General features: G+C 47.9%; 1 protein-coding gene across 4 annotated transcripts in view; it reads right to left on the bottom strand.

Moving 5' to 3' along the window:
• The window catches only part of STAU1 (staufen double-stranded RNA binding protein 1), a 44,105-nt gene that overhangs the window by 947 nt on the left and 26,052 nt on the right, over nt 1-17,106 (bottom strand). The window contains exons 4-15 of one of the 4 annotated variants that reach the window (XM_073580518.1): nt 16,234-16,302; nt 14,508-14,646; nt 6,217-6,358; nt 5,969-6,134; nt 4,730-4,825; nt 4,194-4,406; nt 3,873-4,016; nt 3,650-3,793; nt 2,145-2,220; nt 1,699-2,015; nt 919-1,041; nt 17-102 (exon numbers count right to left, since the gene is read on the bottom strand). In XM_073580518.1, the coding sequence (XP_073436619.1) occupies nt 17-102; nt 919-1,041; nt 1,699-2,015; nt 2,145-2,220; nt 3,650-3,793; nt 3,873-4,016; nt 4,194-4,406; nt 4,730-4,825; nt 5,969-6,134; nt 6,217-6,358; nt 14,508-14,646; nt 16,234-16,302 (1,715 nt within the window). Of the gene's footprint in view, nt 1-16; nt 103-918; nt 1,042-1,698; nt 2,016-2,144; nt 2,221-3,649; nt 3,794-3,872; nt 4,017-4,193; nt 4,407-4,729; nt 4,826-5,968; nt 6,135-6,216; nt 6,359-14,489; nt 14,647-16,233; nt 16,303-17,106 lie in introns of all 4 variants that reach the window. The other 3 variants (XM_073580517.1, XM_073580520.1, XM_073580519.1) reach the window with 3 other exon arrangements.

The following is a 17,106-nucleotide window of genomic DNA, read 5'->3' on the forward strand; positions in this document are numbered from 1 at the left end:
CCAGAGGATGACTCACACTGACATTGGTCCGTTCACCGGTCGCGGCACATCTGCGCTCTGCTGGTCCATTTCAGACAACAACTTCAAAATATTCATAGCAGCCTAAAAAGACCGAGGAGAAGGTTACGCTGAGGAGTAAGGCACGGAGCGAGTGTGCGTAAACCTGGACAGGAGAATGTTAACTCTGGCACACCGTGGCAAATGCAGTTTGCCACAGAAGGGTAAGGTAGGATGTGAAGGCGATTAAAAGAGTTTTCCAAACTCAACTTATCAGCCATCTTCTGGGGGTCTAACAGCTCCAATACATGGAAATGTATTGGTGGTGCACATGAGACCACCGCACTATTCATTGTCTATGACACTGTACTTTATCGTCGACATCCAAACACAATGAACAGAGCGGTGGTCACGCATGTGCACAGGGAACTCAGGGACACCCATTCTTGTGTTAGGTGGGGGTCAAACTGGCATAGATCAAAAAGCTTCTGACCCATCTGTGATTTTTTTTCAGTTATGGAAGAACCCTTTTTATACCAAGGAGGATGAATCAAGAGATCGGAACAATAATATTAGAGCAGCAAATTTGGAAGAGGGAGCAGTTATTCCTTGAGTGGCAGGGAAAAAGTTGACTGGGTTAAAACCTATAGGGGACGAGGGAGGAGACAGGATAGGTTGGCCCTAGAGGGAAGATTGAGGAAATGGTATGGTTCTCCCTAGAGGAACTAGGGAGGAGACGGGATGGTAAGCCCTAGAGGGGCGAGAAAGCAGACGGGTCGGGTTAGCCATAGAGGGGTGTGAGATAAAGTGGTTGAACATAAAAAGGTGGTAGCCTTGGGGAGAAGACAAAAAGTTAAGTTCTTTTCGGATCAGAGTCCAGTGACTCCTGGTTTCAGGTTTCTTCCCTGGCAGTCATCTTACCATATCATGACATGAATCCACATCCTTCCCCACGCCATGACTGATTAGTGGTGGTTGGAAGGAGCAATTTATTAGAGAGACAAACTCGTTTTTATTATTCTTCGGAAAGTCTTTATATTCAACCTGCAAATGAAGAGATACAGAAATGAGAAACCCACAACACTCATCAACCGCTTGGCATAGATTGCAGCCAATTCTACATTACTAGTACAGTGATTACTGGAGTTCTAAGATCTACACACTAAGGCTGGTTTCACATTAGCTTTTTTTGCGCAGCGCATCCATGCGCATGCGCCCCTATGTTTGACACGGGGACGCATGGTCTAGCGTTTGTACGTGTTCTTATGCGTTTTCGTGCACATGGTTTTTTTTAAAGGTATGTGCCTAGGCACGCCAGACGCAACCTGTTGCATTTTTGGGTCCGTCCAATGGCGTAAAAAAACCGCATGCACGGAATGCAACAAAATAAAGCATTACAGTCTATGGGAATGCAGGCGTGCGCATGGACATACGCACGCCTGCGTTTGAAAACGCATGCGTTTTAAGAGTTAATATGGCTAGAAACTGGTTAAAACGCATGTGCCTAAAAAACGCAAACGCATGCAAAACGCAAGATGCGTTTTTTGCATGCGTGTCTAGTGCGCACGAAGCGCAGTGCTAAAAAAAGCTAATGTGAAAATAGCCTTACACCGGCTGGAGTCTCAGGATGGACAGCAACCAACTAAGTGTCCAAAGTAAATATGTAGCATCAATAGTACTTGGGCAATGCGGGGCAGTTACCTCTATCCCTTGTACGATGGACAGGTACTGCAGCTGCTCGGAGGGTCGGGTCAGGGGGCTGTGCAGTACATGTGCAGACGTGTTGTTATTCTTCAAGATGGTGTCTGCGGTGGGGGAGGTGCCGCCATACAGCAGCTCTCGTGCAATCATGGCTGTCACGGTGGCGACAGCCGGGTTAGGGGCCACCCTGTTAAATTCTTTGGTGTGAAGTCCCTGATTGGCGCCCACAGCTTGCGCCACTTCAGGGACCATGGGTAGGATCCCAGCCGGCAGCTGCTGATGACTATGATACGGCATCCGAAACTCATCATCTTTGCCTGCAAAAAAAAAAGAAAAATAGACCTTCATCACATACATACAGGCAAGAGCAATACTTACAAAACTGCACTTTGTGCTGTCAGGTAAAGAAGTCTGTCCTGATTATTCATCGAATGTCCAGAACTTACTGATAGTCGTGTCCTCCCCAGAGCCAGGCTCATAGAACGTCACCTTCCTCCCATCGCCAGGTTTCTTCACAGGCAGCTAAAAAGTAGAAGGAAGCATGGAGAAGTGTGAGGGAGTACGGCAGTGTTCAAAATAATAGCAGTGTGTTCAAAAACGTGCGTTAATCACAAAATATTTATGCTCGTTTTATTGCACTCTGCTTTCTACTTCAAAACAAAGAGAAATGAATATAATTTTTAACTTAATTTTTTTGACGCTCTGACGAAGGCTGACGCATCCAAGGGACCCCCTGCACAATCTCAGGTAATGATCATCTGGTGATTTACAGATCATGATTCTGATTTGAGCTCACAAAAGAATATCAGGTTTATAAATCTATTGCAAAAGCACTTTATTCATCTATTAAGTTTATCCGGATTCTTCAATGTGTTGATATAATTTTTGCCATCCCCCCTTTTTTTTCATTACCTTGTTTTGAGCAGCAGAAACTATTTTCTTTGCAATCCATGCACTTTATATCTTGCTATTTTGCACATTCACATTATTACCATTGCACATCATTTTTTGCATGGTCCATTTTTTTCCATCAATTTTTATTTTATTTATTTTTTCATATTGGCTGCTTTTTGATAATTAATCAATTAATTTAACATTTCATCTATTTTATCGTTTTATCAAGTTGTGCATATTCATCCTGTCCCTTGTGTTGTGCCCCAATTTTTTCCTCTGGTGTTCACCATTTTTACCACACTGACATATTCTTTAATAAAGTTTACCATTCATTTTAATTGTTGGATTTTTTTTATCGTTTTTTCTAGTTTTCATTCAAAACATGGAGAAATGTATATAATTTTTAACTACTTTACTAAAAATAACAAAAAAAATCAACATTGGGCTGTTGTAAAAAAAAAAAAAAATAGTGTCTGCATTTCTTTACAAACTCACAATATGTACTATTTTTCGTGGATTTAGCGTTCCAGTGAATCACTAATCTAAGATTTAGTTGTATACCTATAGTTTTTTTTTTGTTTAGAACTGCTTCACATCTACAAGTGTTTCTCACAAAATTAGAATAGTAAAACTCATATTATATAGTCATTACAGAGTGATCTATTTCACGTGTTTATTTCTGTTAATAATTATGGCTTACAGCCAATGAAAACCCAAAAGTCATTATCTCAGTAAATTAGAATACTTTATAACACCCGCTTATTATTTTAAAATCAGAAATGTTGGCCTACTGAAATGTTCAGTAAATGCACTCAGTGCTTGGTCGGGGCTCCTTTTGCATCAATTACTGCAACAATGTGGCATGGAGGAGATCAGCTTGTGGCACTGCTGAGGTGTTATGGAAGCCCAACTTGCTTTGATAGCAGCCTTCAGCCTTGGAGTGCTATTATTTTGAACACTAATATATATAGTGTGGCAAACAATACAGGCAGGTGGTAGTATCCCCAACATGAAACAAGTCAACAAGGTATGCAGGACCTAGCACGGGGGCACTTACTTTCTCGTCAGTCTTCAGAGCTGGTTTGGGGGGAGTGGGTGGGATTTTGAAACCGAGAAGTTCTAATATATTCTCAGCAGCATTCCGTTTGGCCACTTTCTTATTGGCTCCCAGTCCTTCAGCAGTTAGGCTTCCGACCTTCACCTGTAAGGAGCAAAAAGAGGATTTGAGGTTATAAAGTCAGAAAAGAGGGACGAGGTGACATATCTTAAAAACAACGAACCTGCATGACAAACTCCCGACGCCGGGGGAGACCTCGCTCCGTCACTAGGCTGTATTCCGGCTCTTTGTCCTTTTTAGCTTGCTGTATCTGAGCCAGCCTGCTAATGGGGTTCATGCCTTGCCCGTAGTCCGGGCTGGTGGGGAGCTGTGAAGGAGGACATAGAACAGCTGAACCTCAGGCGTGGAAAACCTGCTGTATCTGCATCACAGTTTTAAGTACTTTTTATAGCGGTATAAAATATGGTGACCTCCATTTGAGACAGTGTGCGGTAAAGGGGAATATCTGACGTGAGTCACCCTTGATACCCGCACCGCAGCTCACCTTTACAATAGACTTGGTTTTCTTTTTGATGCGAGGTCTCAGCTTCTCCACGGTTGGCACGGGCGGCAGCTTCTTCAGCTCCTGCAGGATTGTAATGGCAGCATTTTTCTTGGAGACTTTCTTGCTTTTCCCTTCTCCTTCTCCTACAAAGTCTCCGACCTTTACTTTAGTGGTGAAGCTCTTCATGTGTGGGGGTCCAGTCTCCTTTGTTACCTGCAGAAACGGGACATCAGAAACATCAACAACTAATACAAGTTCGGTGAACAATAAAGCAAAGCAGCATTATGAGATAGACTTCAATCAAGAAGGCTGAGAAATATTCTTGCCTGGCAGACCGAGGGAGAGCCAGTCTGGCATCACAGATCCTGTACTCAGGGGACACACAATGAAGTCTCAGCCAGCGAAGTGTCAGGGTTTCCATGCACCCCTACTTCTACATTGTTCCAGTGGTGGCAGAACACAGACAAGTGGATAGCGAAGCTCATATTACCAGAGACAAGCTTCATTACATCAGTGGCCTCTAGCATCCTTCTCACCTCAAAATTCACAGGAAGGTTCCTCTTCAGTGCAATTTCAAACACTTGGCTGATCTCAGATTTATTCAGATTTTCTTCATCAGATTTTCCATTAATCTAAAACAGTAAAAAAAAAAAAAAAAAAAAAATAGATTATCTGCAGAGCAGACATGAAACCTCAGATGCCGAGGTGCCAGGCCAAAACACCCCCCACCCCTGACGATAAAGGGGGCTGTGTGTTCCTATATACAGCCCGCACCTGGCCCTTGATCTTAGAGTCAAAGATGAATTTACAAAATTTTTCATATTGGAGGATCTTCTCCATGTGCATGACCAGCAAAATTCCTGTGCAACTGCAGCCGCTCTTTAGTCTTATTAACTTCCAGTCTTTGCAATTTCGTTTTTCTCCTCTTTTTCTGCCAAGAGCCATAACTTTTTAAAAAAGGTTTCCATCTACATAGACTTATGAAGGCTTGTGTTTTTTTTTTCCTTTGGGACAAGTTGTAATTTTGAATGACACGGTTCATTTTACCATTCAACGGATCAGAAAGAAACTAAATCCAGGCGTGGTGAAGTTATGCAAAAAAAAAAAAAAAAAAAACACCACAAGCAATACCGCTTTTTTTTTTTTTTTTTTAGGGGTGGGTTATTTTTAGGATAATCCTCATTTTTAGATCAAAAGAACTGGGTGAAGCCTTGTTTTCGTTTCAGCGCCTTGAGATGACTGTCATTCATACCAGTTTAGGCTAGATAAGATATTTTGATCTTTTCTTATTGGGGTGTTGAGATGACCAAAATATGAAAAAATACCTACTTTTTTTATGGTGTTTTGATATTTTTCTCAATACGCCATTTTCCAATAGGATTGTTTCATTTTAGATCCTGATCCGCTGGACTTTTACGTACACAATACCAAATTTTTTAAAATGATTTTTAATGGGTAGAAAAGGGGGGGGGGGACAATTCAAATGTTTACTTTTTTTATCTTAATTTTTTTCCATTCCCTCTCCGAGAACTTGAACCTGCGATCATCTGGTTGTTTTTACTATATAGTGCAAAATATCACAGTCTATGAGCACCGGAGATTGAAAGAGGCACTTAAGCAGTTAATAGCAGCAGGCAGTGCTCAGCTAGCTCCACCACTGCAGTTAGAGGCAGAGGATGCAGGCCCAGCTTCTGAGCCTGCAACCAAGACAGGGGAAGATGCTGGAGCCTGGACAATCCTCATGCGTAGAGTTTTATCACTCCCCTCCACAATACCTCAGGTTTACTGGGAAGGGGCTCATGTTGTAGGCTCTTGAGGGCTTTTGCTGCTGCGTCGTGCTTTGCTGCCTGACGTGTCCGGCCTTTACCGTGAAACTGTTGTCCACCTATAGATAACTCGACCTGGTAGAGGATGGGAGGGACCGGGAATGGGTAGAAGTACCTGGGGGGAGACAATGTGATCAATAATGAGTAATGAGACACGGCCATGCACTCTGGTGTGGACTGCGGCACCATGTACCCACCGTGGGGGGTAGCCGCTTCCTCGCGGCATGTTGTAGTTGTAGGAGGAGCGGATGCCTGTGTAAGGGTCCAGGGGCTTGTAGGTTGGTTTCCGACCCAGCTTCATACATAGTGCATTCAGTTCCACGGTGGGAGTTATACTGTCTGTAAAAATAAAAGGATCATTTGTAACATCAGTGTGGAAGCAGGAGCAGCCACCATCATATGTCCACACAGCATTCAGGCTGCACAGAAGACTAATATAGGCAACAGGACAGCAGAGTGACGATACAGGCCCCCACAAGAGAGAGTCTAAACCTCTGAAAGAACGAACAGAAGGGCAGATGTAGTTTTCTCTATACCAAGCCTGAAGAGCTCTGCAAAGGAATACATGGATTTCGTCCACGGTGCCCAAATGATGAAATTCCAGAAGGTTAATAAAAGGTTGACAATGGTTTATTCTACACGTTTCAAGGTTTTTTGCAACCTCTTCTTCAGAAAATAGGTGGTATTTCCTGAAGAGGAGGTTGCAAAAAACCTTGAAACGCGTAGAATAAACCACTGTCAAACTATTAACCTTCTGGAATTTCATCATTTGGGCAGCGCAGACAAAATCCACGTATTCCTTTGCAGAGCTCTGTTTCAGATAGTCGGTGACCGACTTGTGGATCTGCAGCAGCCCTTAACTATACATGCTTTGGGTACCTACTACCAGTTGAGCAGTTTTCTGTCAAACCGCTTACTTTATTTGTGGGATAAGACCCTATATTGCGCTTGTGTCTCCCTCTTTCCTCACAATACTAGAAGCCTGAAGAGCTGACACTTTCTAACAGACCTTTGACATTCAATTCCTCATTATTTTTCAGAATTCTGCACTGCGCTGAACCAGCCATGCCAACACATTTGCAGGGCTCCTTAAAAGGCTGTCCACCGTTTGGGACAAAAAATTTTTTTTTTTAAAAAAAAGGGAATCTGTCACCGGGTTTTTGCTGCCGCATCTGAGAGCAGCATGATGTAGGTGCCGAGCCCCAGATTCCATAAAGGTGTCACTTACTGAGCTGCTTGCTGCAGTTTTGGGAAAATCCCTGTTTTAACTGCTGCAGATCTAGCTGTTCTCTGAATGCTTAGCTGTGTATAAGCCGTCCGCACTACTGATTGGCAGCTTTCTGTGTGCATTGTGTATAGGCAGAAAGATGCCAATCAGTGATGGGGGCGGGGTTAGTAAGGGCTCATGAATATGGAGGACTATCTAGTAGATTTACTAGTCCTCAAGTGATAAAATCACAGCTTCATTGGCCAGAGATTATCAGAACTACAAAAAGCAGCCCAATAAGTGACATCACTGGAATCATGGTTTTTGTTCCTAAATTATGCTGCTCTCAGATGGGGCAGTAAACACCTCATGACAGATTCCCTTTAAGTGCATGTATTTAGGGCTTTTACAAGCTCTCCCTGTCCGATCATCAAAATGATCTCACTGGCGGATTCTAAGTTAACTCATTCTGCAACCAGCACAACACAACAGCTACATAAGGCAAAATGTGCAACATTTTTAATGAAACTCAGTTGCAAAAACAGGATTTTTGGGTTGCTTACCGTAAAATCTGTTTCTCCGAGCCTTCATTGGGGGACACAGAGACCATAGGTGTATGCTGCTGCCACTAGGAGGCTGACACTATGCACAAAAAAGGTTAGCTCCTCCTCTGCAGTGTACACCCCACCGACCGGCAGGGAATTCATCAGTTAGTGAGAAAGCAGTAGGAGAAGTAACAGAATAGATTGGTTACAGTTGAGTTGTTTGTTCTGTTTTCAGTTACTTCTCCTACTGCTTTCTCACTAACTGAGGAATTCCCTGCTGGTCGGTGGGGTGTACACTGCGGAGGAGGAGCTAACCTTTTTTTGTGCATAGTGTCAGCCTCCTAGTGGCAGCAGCATACACCCATGGTCTCTGTGTCCCCCAATGAAGGCTCCGAGAAACAGATTTTACGGTAAGCAACCCAAAAATCCTGTTTTCTCGTTCGCCTTATTGGGGGACACAGAGACCATGGGACGTCCCAAAGCAGTCCCTGGGGTGGGAAACAAACTTCCATCAGGCCAGTGGACTCACCAGCGCTGCCTGCAGGATCCTTCTACCTAGGCTGGCGTCCGCTGAAGCGTAGGTGTGGACCTTGTAGAATTTCACAAACGTGTGAACCGAAGACCAGGTTGCAGCTTTGCAAAGCTGCAGCGCGGAGGCTCTATGGAGTACCGCCCAGGAAGCACCCACTGCCCGGGTAGAGTGCGCTCTGATCCCCGGAGGGGCCACTCGATGCTTAACCCGGTAGGCCTCCAAAATTGCCGATCTGATGCAGGGAGCAATAGTAGCTTTGGAAGCCGGGTGACCTTTCCGCGCCCCACCTGGAATGACGAAAAGAGAGTCTGTCTTTCGCAAGGAAGTCGTCCTAGACAGATAGACTCATCCCCCTGACCAGATCCAGCTTGTTCAGGGACCGCTCCCGAGGGTGAGTTGGACTCGGACAGGACGGCAGAACAATATCCTCATTGAGGTGAAAGGAGGACACCACCTTCAGAAGAAAAGAGGGCGGAGGCCGCAGAACTACCTTGTCCTGGTGAAGTACCAAGAAAGGAGAGCGGCAAGAAAGAGCCGCCAATTCTGACACGCGCCGGATGGAAGTGATGGCCACCAGAAAAGCTACCTTCCAAGAAAGGAGAGAAAGGGAAACATCCCTGAGAGGTTTAAAAGGAGAACCTTGCAGAACCTCAAGAACCAGATTAAGATCCCATGGATCCACGTGCGCTCGATACGGAGGAGCCGTGTGAGCCATGCCCTGAAGAAAGGTTTTGACCTGAGGGCGGGAGGCCAACGTCTTCTGAAACAAAATGGACAGCGCCGAAACTTGACCCTTCAAGGAACTGAGAGCAAGCCCCGCATCCAGCCCTGCCTGAAGAAACGCCAGAACGGAAGGGAGCGAAAAGCACATGGGTACGATCTTATTGGCCTCACACCAAGTGAAATAGGCCTTTCAATTACGGTAGTAAATTTTGGAAGATAATGGCTTCCTGGCTCGGATCATGGTATGAACTACTCGACCGGAGAATCCCGCTCGTTTCAAAACCTCGGTCTGAACAGCCACGCCGTTAAATTGAGCGGCCGAGAATTGGGGTGGCAACTCGGGCCTTGAGACAGATCTGCCCTGTCTGGAAGCTTCCAGGGGGCGTCCGCGAGAAGGTTGACAATGTCCGCGAACCAAGACCTTCTGGGCCAATTCGGGGCAATGAGAATGACTGGAATTCCTTCTGCTTTGATCTTCGTTAACAGTTTGGGAAGAAGAGGCAGGGGAGGAAACAGGTAGGGGAGCTTGAACTGCGACCAAGGAATGGCCAGAGCGTCGGCGCCCACTGCGAGAGGATCTCGAGCCCTGGATACAAACTGTGGGACTTTCCTGTTGAGGCGAGACGCTAGCAGATCTACGTCCGGGGTTCCCCAACGACGGCAGAGCTGAATAAATACCTCCGGATGTAGGGACCACTCTCCTGCCGCGAGACTCTCGCGGCTGAGAAAATCGGCGGCCCAGTTGTCTACGCCGGGAATGTGTACCGCGGAGATTGTCGGTACCGAAATCTCTGCCCACTGATGGATCTTGGACACTTATGCCAGGGCTGAGACACTCCGTGTCCCTCCTTGGCAGTTGACATATGCCACCGCTGTGGCATTGTCTGTCTGAATCTGGACAGGCAGGCCCCTGAGGAGCCTCTCTAGGACGTTGATCGGCAGAGCAGATTCCTGAGTCGACCAACGACCCTGAACAGTGTGATGGCGGAACACTGCACCCCAGCCGAGGAGGCTGGCATCCGTTGTTACAATCTGCCAGTGAACGGGAAGAAAAGACCGCCCCAAGAGGATGAGAGGTGACATCAACCACCAGTTGAGTGACCGATTGATCCAGAATGAAAGACGAACAGGGTGATCCAGGGACAGAGCCGACCTGTTCCACTTGGCGTGTTGGAGTGGTCTGGTGTGAAATTGGGCAAAGGGAACTGCCTCTATCGCCTCCACCATCTTTCCCAAGACCCTCATGGTTGTTCTGAGGGACGGAAATCGTGTGGGCTGCAGCGATTGTACATCCTGCCGCAAGGAGAGAATCTTCTCTTGTGGTTCTCTTGTGGGAGAAAAGACCCTTGACCGACGAGTGTCGAACAGGAGGCCCAGAAACACAAGACGTTGAGTAGGAACCAGAAAGGACTTTTTCCTGTTGACGATCCACCCGAAATTGGAAAGAGTGTCTAGGACGATCGTCAAACTTAGGCGTGCCTGTTGGAAAGAGGGAGCTTTGATCAGAATATCGTCGAGGTACGGAAAAAGAACGAGACCTCTGATCCTCAACAAGGCCATCAACGCAGCCATGATCTTCGTGAAGACTCTGGGAGCGGTGGCGAGACCAAAGGGCAGCGCGACAAACTGGTAATGTTCCTGGCGAACCGCAAAACTCAGGAACTTCTGATGTCCGTAGAATATGGGAACATGTAGATAGGCATCTTGGATGTCTATTGAACACATGAATTCCTGCTCCTCCATGGAAGCGATTACCGAACGAACAGACTCCATCCGGAAGTGGCGAAGGCGTACTCTCTTGTTGAGCAGCTCGAGGTCCAAGATGGGTCGGACCGCCCCGTCTTTTTTCGGCACGACAAATAGGTTTGAATAAAACCCTGTAAACCGCTCCGATTCGGGAACGGGCACAATCACCCCGGAACTGAGGAGAGAGTCGATGGCCGTAAAGAACCCCGGGATCAAAGCTGGATCTTTTGGAGGACGGGATTCGAAGAAACGATCCCGTGGAAGAGAGACGAACTCTATCTTGTATCCTGACGATACAACCTCTCTGACCCAAGCGTCCTCTACTGAGGCCAGCCAGACGTCCTTGAAGAACAGGAGTCGACCTCCCAATTGGAAGGGACCCTCGGGAGTCCGAGGATAGTCATGCTGAGGTGGACCGTCCAGATCTGGATGGCCTGCCCTGCGAAGAGTGGGAACGCCAGGAGGGAGTGGGTCTGAAGGAAACTTTCTTCCTATCTTGGCGTGCCTGCGGTTTTTGTTGGTTGGAGGAGGTCTCCGCCGTATTGAAACGGAGGTAAGCCCGAAAGGGTCGAAACTGACGCCTTAGTGGAGGTCTGCGAGGCTTGGACTGAGGCAGGAGAGAACTCGTGCCTCCGGTGGCGCCCTTAATAATCTGGTCCAATTGGGATCCAAAGAGGCGCCCTCCCTGAAAAGGCAGATTAGTAAGAGACTTTTTAGAAGACAGGTCCGCCTGCCAGGCCTTGAGCCAAATTGTACGTCGGATTGCCACAACGTTACTGGACACCTGAACTGCGCAGGATGCGGCATCCAAAGAAGCAGAAAGCAGATAATCCCCCGCATGGGAAATCTGATTGGCGAGATTGGCCAATCGATCTGGTTGTGCTTTCTCTAGGATGCCCTGACGAAGATCCTCTGCCCAAGTAGCTATGGCCTTTGCTGCCCAAGATGAAGCAAAGATTGGGCATACCGCCGTCGAAGCCGCTTCGAAGGCAGACTTCGCTAGGGATTCTATAATCCTATCATTAGAATCCTTTAGAGACGCCTGAAAGCGGGAGAACAGTGTTAGTAGAAAGCCTGGACACGGGCGGGTCGACCGAGGGGGAGGCAGACCAGTTGTCCGTGAGCTCTTTAGCAAACGGGTACAGAACGCCGAGACGCTTTCCTCTTTGAAAGCGTCTGGTCGGATCTCCTCTTTCCCTGGTAAAAATCTTTCCAAACTCGGAATGTAAAGGGAATACCCTGGAGGGTGTTTCCTCCCGTCTGAACGAAACCTCCTGATCTGAGGATTTCGCAGGGGGGGGTCAGCAATGTCGAAGGTCTGATGGATCGCTGCAATGAGGTTCTGTACAGTAACCCTCATGTTCGCATCCTGGTCCGAATCCAGCTCTAAGATCCCCTCAGACGACCTGTCCGAGAGCGCTTCACCTGACTCGGGAGAGGAGGGCCGGGAGGGAGGCTGCCGAGAAGGACTATGTGGTGACATGGGGCGAGGAGAGGATTCCGGCTGGAGATCCTGCCTGGGTCTTTTGCGACTAACGCTGGCCGACTCAGCTGGAACCTCTTGAGGCCTGCTGGACCCTGTAGAGGTGTCCAGGGGTAACTTATCCAGAACGGCTACTAGGGACTGAGACACCCTGGTGAGGTCTGCCACTGACTGTGATAGAGACGAGGCCCAGCCGGGCATGGGGGGTTCACTCTCGCCTGGGGCCCTAGATGGCTCCTGGGCGGCGTCAGGTTGAATAGGATTGCTACAATCCAGGCAGAGGGAAGTGGACTGACCTGAGGGAAGTTTGCGATTGCAAGAACAACATGCAAAGAACTTGACTAGAGTGCAGGGGGGAGCCGCAGGGCGGTTACGGTCAGATTTGGAGTTAGACATAGTGAAACCTGAGGTAGTGCCGGAAGGTTGGGGGACAGGGTGCAGAGAAGGGTGTCAGCCTGCAGATGCAGAGCTACTCACGGTCCGGTGACCACAGAGACGAAGGTATCCACCTCTGTGCAGATGCAGGACAGCGCGAAATCCGGCTGACAGGCCCAGGGAGCGATATCCGGCTGACAGGGGCGTCCGGCTGTGCGGCTGCAAAGATGGCGACCGCCTGAGAGGAAACAGGGAAAACCGCCTGGGAAAAAGGAGGGCGGAGCTAACCGCCTGCTGAATCCGGCACCGCCCCTGGCCAGGAACAGGCTGAGAAGGGCGGTGGGAGGGCCTGGAGCGGGCGGGAGAGAAGCCCGCTTAGAAGTAAGGGGTGGGGGGCGTGGCCGCGACGCTAAGGTAGGCCCGACAGAAGCCGGGGCCTAAATTACTAGCGGCGGCCGCCTGTCAGCACGGGGTCGGCGCGGAGGTGCCGCAATGTGAGCGCCGCCGCGAGAGGACCCTGGAATACCCGATCGGAGTGTCGGGAGAAGAGGACGATGAAGGGGCTGGCTGTAGGAGCAGGATGGGCGCAGGAGTTCGCAGCGCCACCGCATCTCTGCTCCAGGGAAGACGCTGCAAACGTGCCCTCGGGGAGGAATGCTGCAGGCCAAAGGGTCCCAATACTTACCCGTCCCGGGCCCGAATCCTCAAAGAAAGTACCTGTACATGAAGAGTCTGCGTCTCATCCAACCGACAGGCTCTGGTAGGCGAGTGGGTGGGAGACTGGCGACGAGGACCCTCTGGATCGCTGACACATCTTCGTGTTGGCGTCCGCCTGGAAGGTTGGTGGTCCTGCTACGGAGAACTGTGAGGATACGGGGTGGCAGTACACGCCGTACTCACAGACTCCTTGTCGGAGTACAGATGTGACCATTCACACTGTATCCCTCCGGGAAAACCTGAAAAGAAACGACGCACATCGAGGTAGATATGGGTCTAATTAAAGACCCGTGTCCACCTCCTGACACTAAGCTAAACTGAGGAATTCCCTGCCGGTCGGTGGGGTGTACACTGCGGAGGAGGAGCTAACCTTTTTTTGTGCATAGTGTCAGCCTCCTAGTGGCAGCAGCATACATCCATGGTCTCTGTGTCCCCCAATAAGGCGAACGAGAAAAATAAACTTTAGTTAACGCATGCTATTAAGTAAGAAATGAAAAAATTGTCGCCAAAAGGTGAACAAACCCCCTTGAGGGTTTGCTTAAATCAGAACAGGTTTTTCAGCTGCTGGAAGTAATGTAATAACGTTCCCATTCACTCACCATCACCGTGTTAGAGACGGCTGAAAAATCAAAACACCAATTCAGAAGACTGTACCGGCCTGGTATGGGGTCTCTTCCTGTTCTAGGATGGACTACGGAACAGGTGCATGAGTTTTACAGATGGAGTCTCATTGGTTGTCCTGAAGAGGACACGCACATGTGACGACATATTGTCTACTGGCTGAGCGGGACACCGGGGGTCACAGTTTCAGGGCCCTAATCGCTATATAGACATCTGCAGACTGCAACACCTCACTGAAGACTAAGATATTTGCTCCTCAGCAAAGTACATTTGTGGCCAGTGGCTGCGGAGCAAGGGTCACTATGATCAATAACAAATGGCGGATTTACACACTAAAGAACATAAATCAGAATCCAGCTCCACAGTTATCAATTTTGTCACATATATCCACCGTAGCAATGATTACAATCCCTGTGTGTGTCTGAGGAGCAATATTGTCTATACCACCCCCTGAACAATAGGTGAAGGACTCGCACCACATTGTACATGTTTACAGGCCCTGGAAGGTTGTAAACCTGTACCTGGATTTTTTCCCTCACCGCGAGAAGGGCGGGCTGTTGGTTTAGGATATTTTGTCCCCTCCAAGGCTTTGGCGGCTGCGGCGTGCTGGGCTTTTTTAATACTTGTCCCTTCAGCCTCCCAGTACTGGTCCCCAAGAGTGAGCTGCACGGTGAACATCTGCAGAAAGAGACGAGCAAAAGTCACAGCAAGAGCGAACAGAGAATGAGAAGGTGACAAAGGAGATAGAGGAGGGGGGTACAAAAAGAAATTTGACTTCATCAGCTAGAACTGCTTTTCCAGATACCTCATTGGAGAACCTTGTGTTACCAGCTTCACATCCAAATCACAACGATACGGGGAGAGACCATCACCTTAAAAGTCTAATTTCAAGGAGAACAACAAACCTTGCTGTATGAGGGTCTTCATCCAGGTAAGACAAAATATAATTGTGCTGACCTCCATCGTGTTTAGATACATGACCAAAAGTATGTCCTCCTGCTGCTCCCAGAAAATGGGGTTCACTGCTTTATCTGGGAGGGAATATGAGCCGGTTGCGGGCGTTTTGACAAGGCTCTAAAGTCTGGTGTAGGGAGAATTTGCTGTGAAAACTGGATTACGGAGGCCCATGCTCTGATGTCAAGGGGGAGAGCTTCGGACTTTGGAGAGGGTTGAACTTTTACACCTCGAGCGCAATGGCAGTAAAGCCTGATGTCTGAAAGGTAGGGGGCTGCAGGTGACCACAGTGCGGATGGAAGTAGTCTGCCCAGGGGTTCCTCCATTCTTTTTGCTTTCTTTTGGATGAAAAGAAACGCAAAAGACCATTCCCCAAGCTGTGGCCAAAAAGTGAAAGGCTCCCAGTTGTCAATGCAGCTGCAGACCTAAAGAATCAAACAATTTACCAGCAATTTGTACCATTGCCCATGGCATCTTCAGATTGTGCGTTGCTGCTCAGCCACGCTGATTCCAGTCAGAAGTGAGTGTAGAACCTGGGGACAAATGATTCTTACTCCGTCTGGGGTTTCTGAGATTTCGACTGTGTTTTATTTCCTTTCATTTTAAACAGCAACTAAATCTATGGGTTTTTTTTTTATGTTTCATTTCTCAAATAATACAAGCAGATCACTGGGTGTCCTGGTCCCGATACCCCTCCGATCGCTCAAAGCCATAGACCCCCCCCCCCCCGACAAGTGTGCAACTCAGGAAACAGGAGAACGTACACAGAGCAGAGTACGGATTCAATAGAAAGCACAAGTTTCATATTGAATCCATGCTCCCGGGTGTATGCACACTCGGGCACAAGTTGCATTCTCCTGTCTCCTGAGCTGTGCTGTTGTCTGATCGATCGGTGAAGGACGCAGGACACAGTCAACCTCCAATCAGCTTGTAATTATTTGGGCAATGAAATGTGACAATAAAAAAAAAACATTTCAAAGGTTTAGTAACTCTTTAAGGTCAACTGTTGGAGGTGTACACCCATTTTTTTCTCTTGCTGTTGCAGATGCAGCCCATGGGACCTTACTGGCAGGGATGTAACTGCAGCAGGGTGATGACATTACTGAGCTGATCTACAGCCAAGTACCAGAAGAGGGCACATACTTTTAGCCATGCATATATTGGTTAGGATGCCACATATGCTCGCCCACCCCACAGGGAGCTTCAGAAATGTCAATACATTCAGATTCTTGGAAAGAGGGGAGGGGAGTCACAGCCCAAAAGAGCAGAGAACTTTCCATCAGAAGACAAGCAGAAGAACTGAATACCCACTTGTTTTGGGCGATCTTCTCCCACTCTCTCAAGAAGACTGTAATCTTGCCAGCGTCCTAGGGGGATGACCTGAGGAGTGGGAGACAAGAGGCTCCTGGTTACAATGTAGAGATCAGCTACAATATACAGGACGGGCCACTTACCATCTGCCAAATCAGCACAGAACCCCCTCCTCAACTCTCCGTTCCCCACTTTCCACATATGTACTGAAGCCATGTGCAGCAGTCATATCTGGTCTGTAGTGTAACAACTGCAAGTTGCTCCCTTTCTACACTGTAACCAGACATTGCTCCTCGATGCACTGTTTACAGTGGGCTAAATATTTTCACCCATTGAGGCCAAATCTCACCCTCACACACCTGAATCCCAGCGTAAAAAACTGGAAGTGTGAAGGGTCATATCTAACAGGGAACAAAAAAAAAAATTAACCCCCTATAGAAAATTATTACTGGAAATTCTCCTGCCGCACCCCAGGGAGTTCAAATCCCTTTACGATTTGTGAAAGTTCAATCTCTGAATCCACCCCCCCCAAATCCCCTTGCCCGACCAGTCCCGTAAAAAATTTAGCAGTGCATCTCAGCAGCGATTCTGGTCATCTAGAGGGGTGCAGATTTACCCTTTCATTGTAGGAAGAATTAACCAAACCATCCACACTTACTGAATGCTCCACCCAGCGCCCCCCCCCAGCTTTAAGGACACTGCAGCCATCGCCAACCATGGACATAGGGTGAACTGAAGTCTTTATATGGGGATGTTACCAGGCAACAGTAAGTCCCGAGAACCTCTGCTGTGGATACAACAGCAGATTACAGGTGAGAAACAATGGCCAATCTTTCTACAGCAGCTGTAAAGACTCTGTGCTACTGTGAGAGT

The sequence above is a fragment of the Dendrobates tinctorius genome, unplaced genomic scaffold, assembly GCF_039654945.1.
Source record: "Dendrobates tinctorius isolate UK_male_01 unplaced genomic scaffold, ASM3965494v1 ptg000065l, whole genome shotgun sequence".
NCBI lineage: Eukaryota > Metazoa > Chordata > Amphibia > Anura > Dendrobatidae > Dendrobates > Dendrobates tinctorius.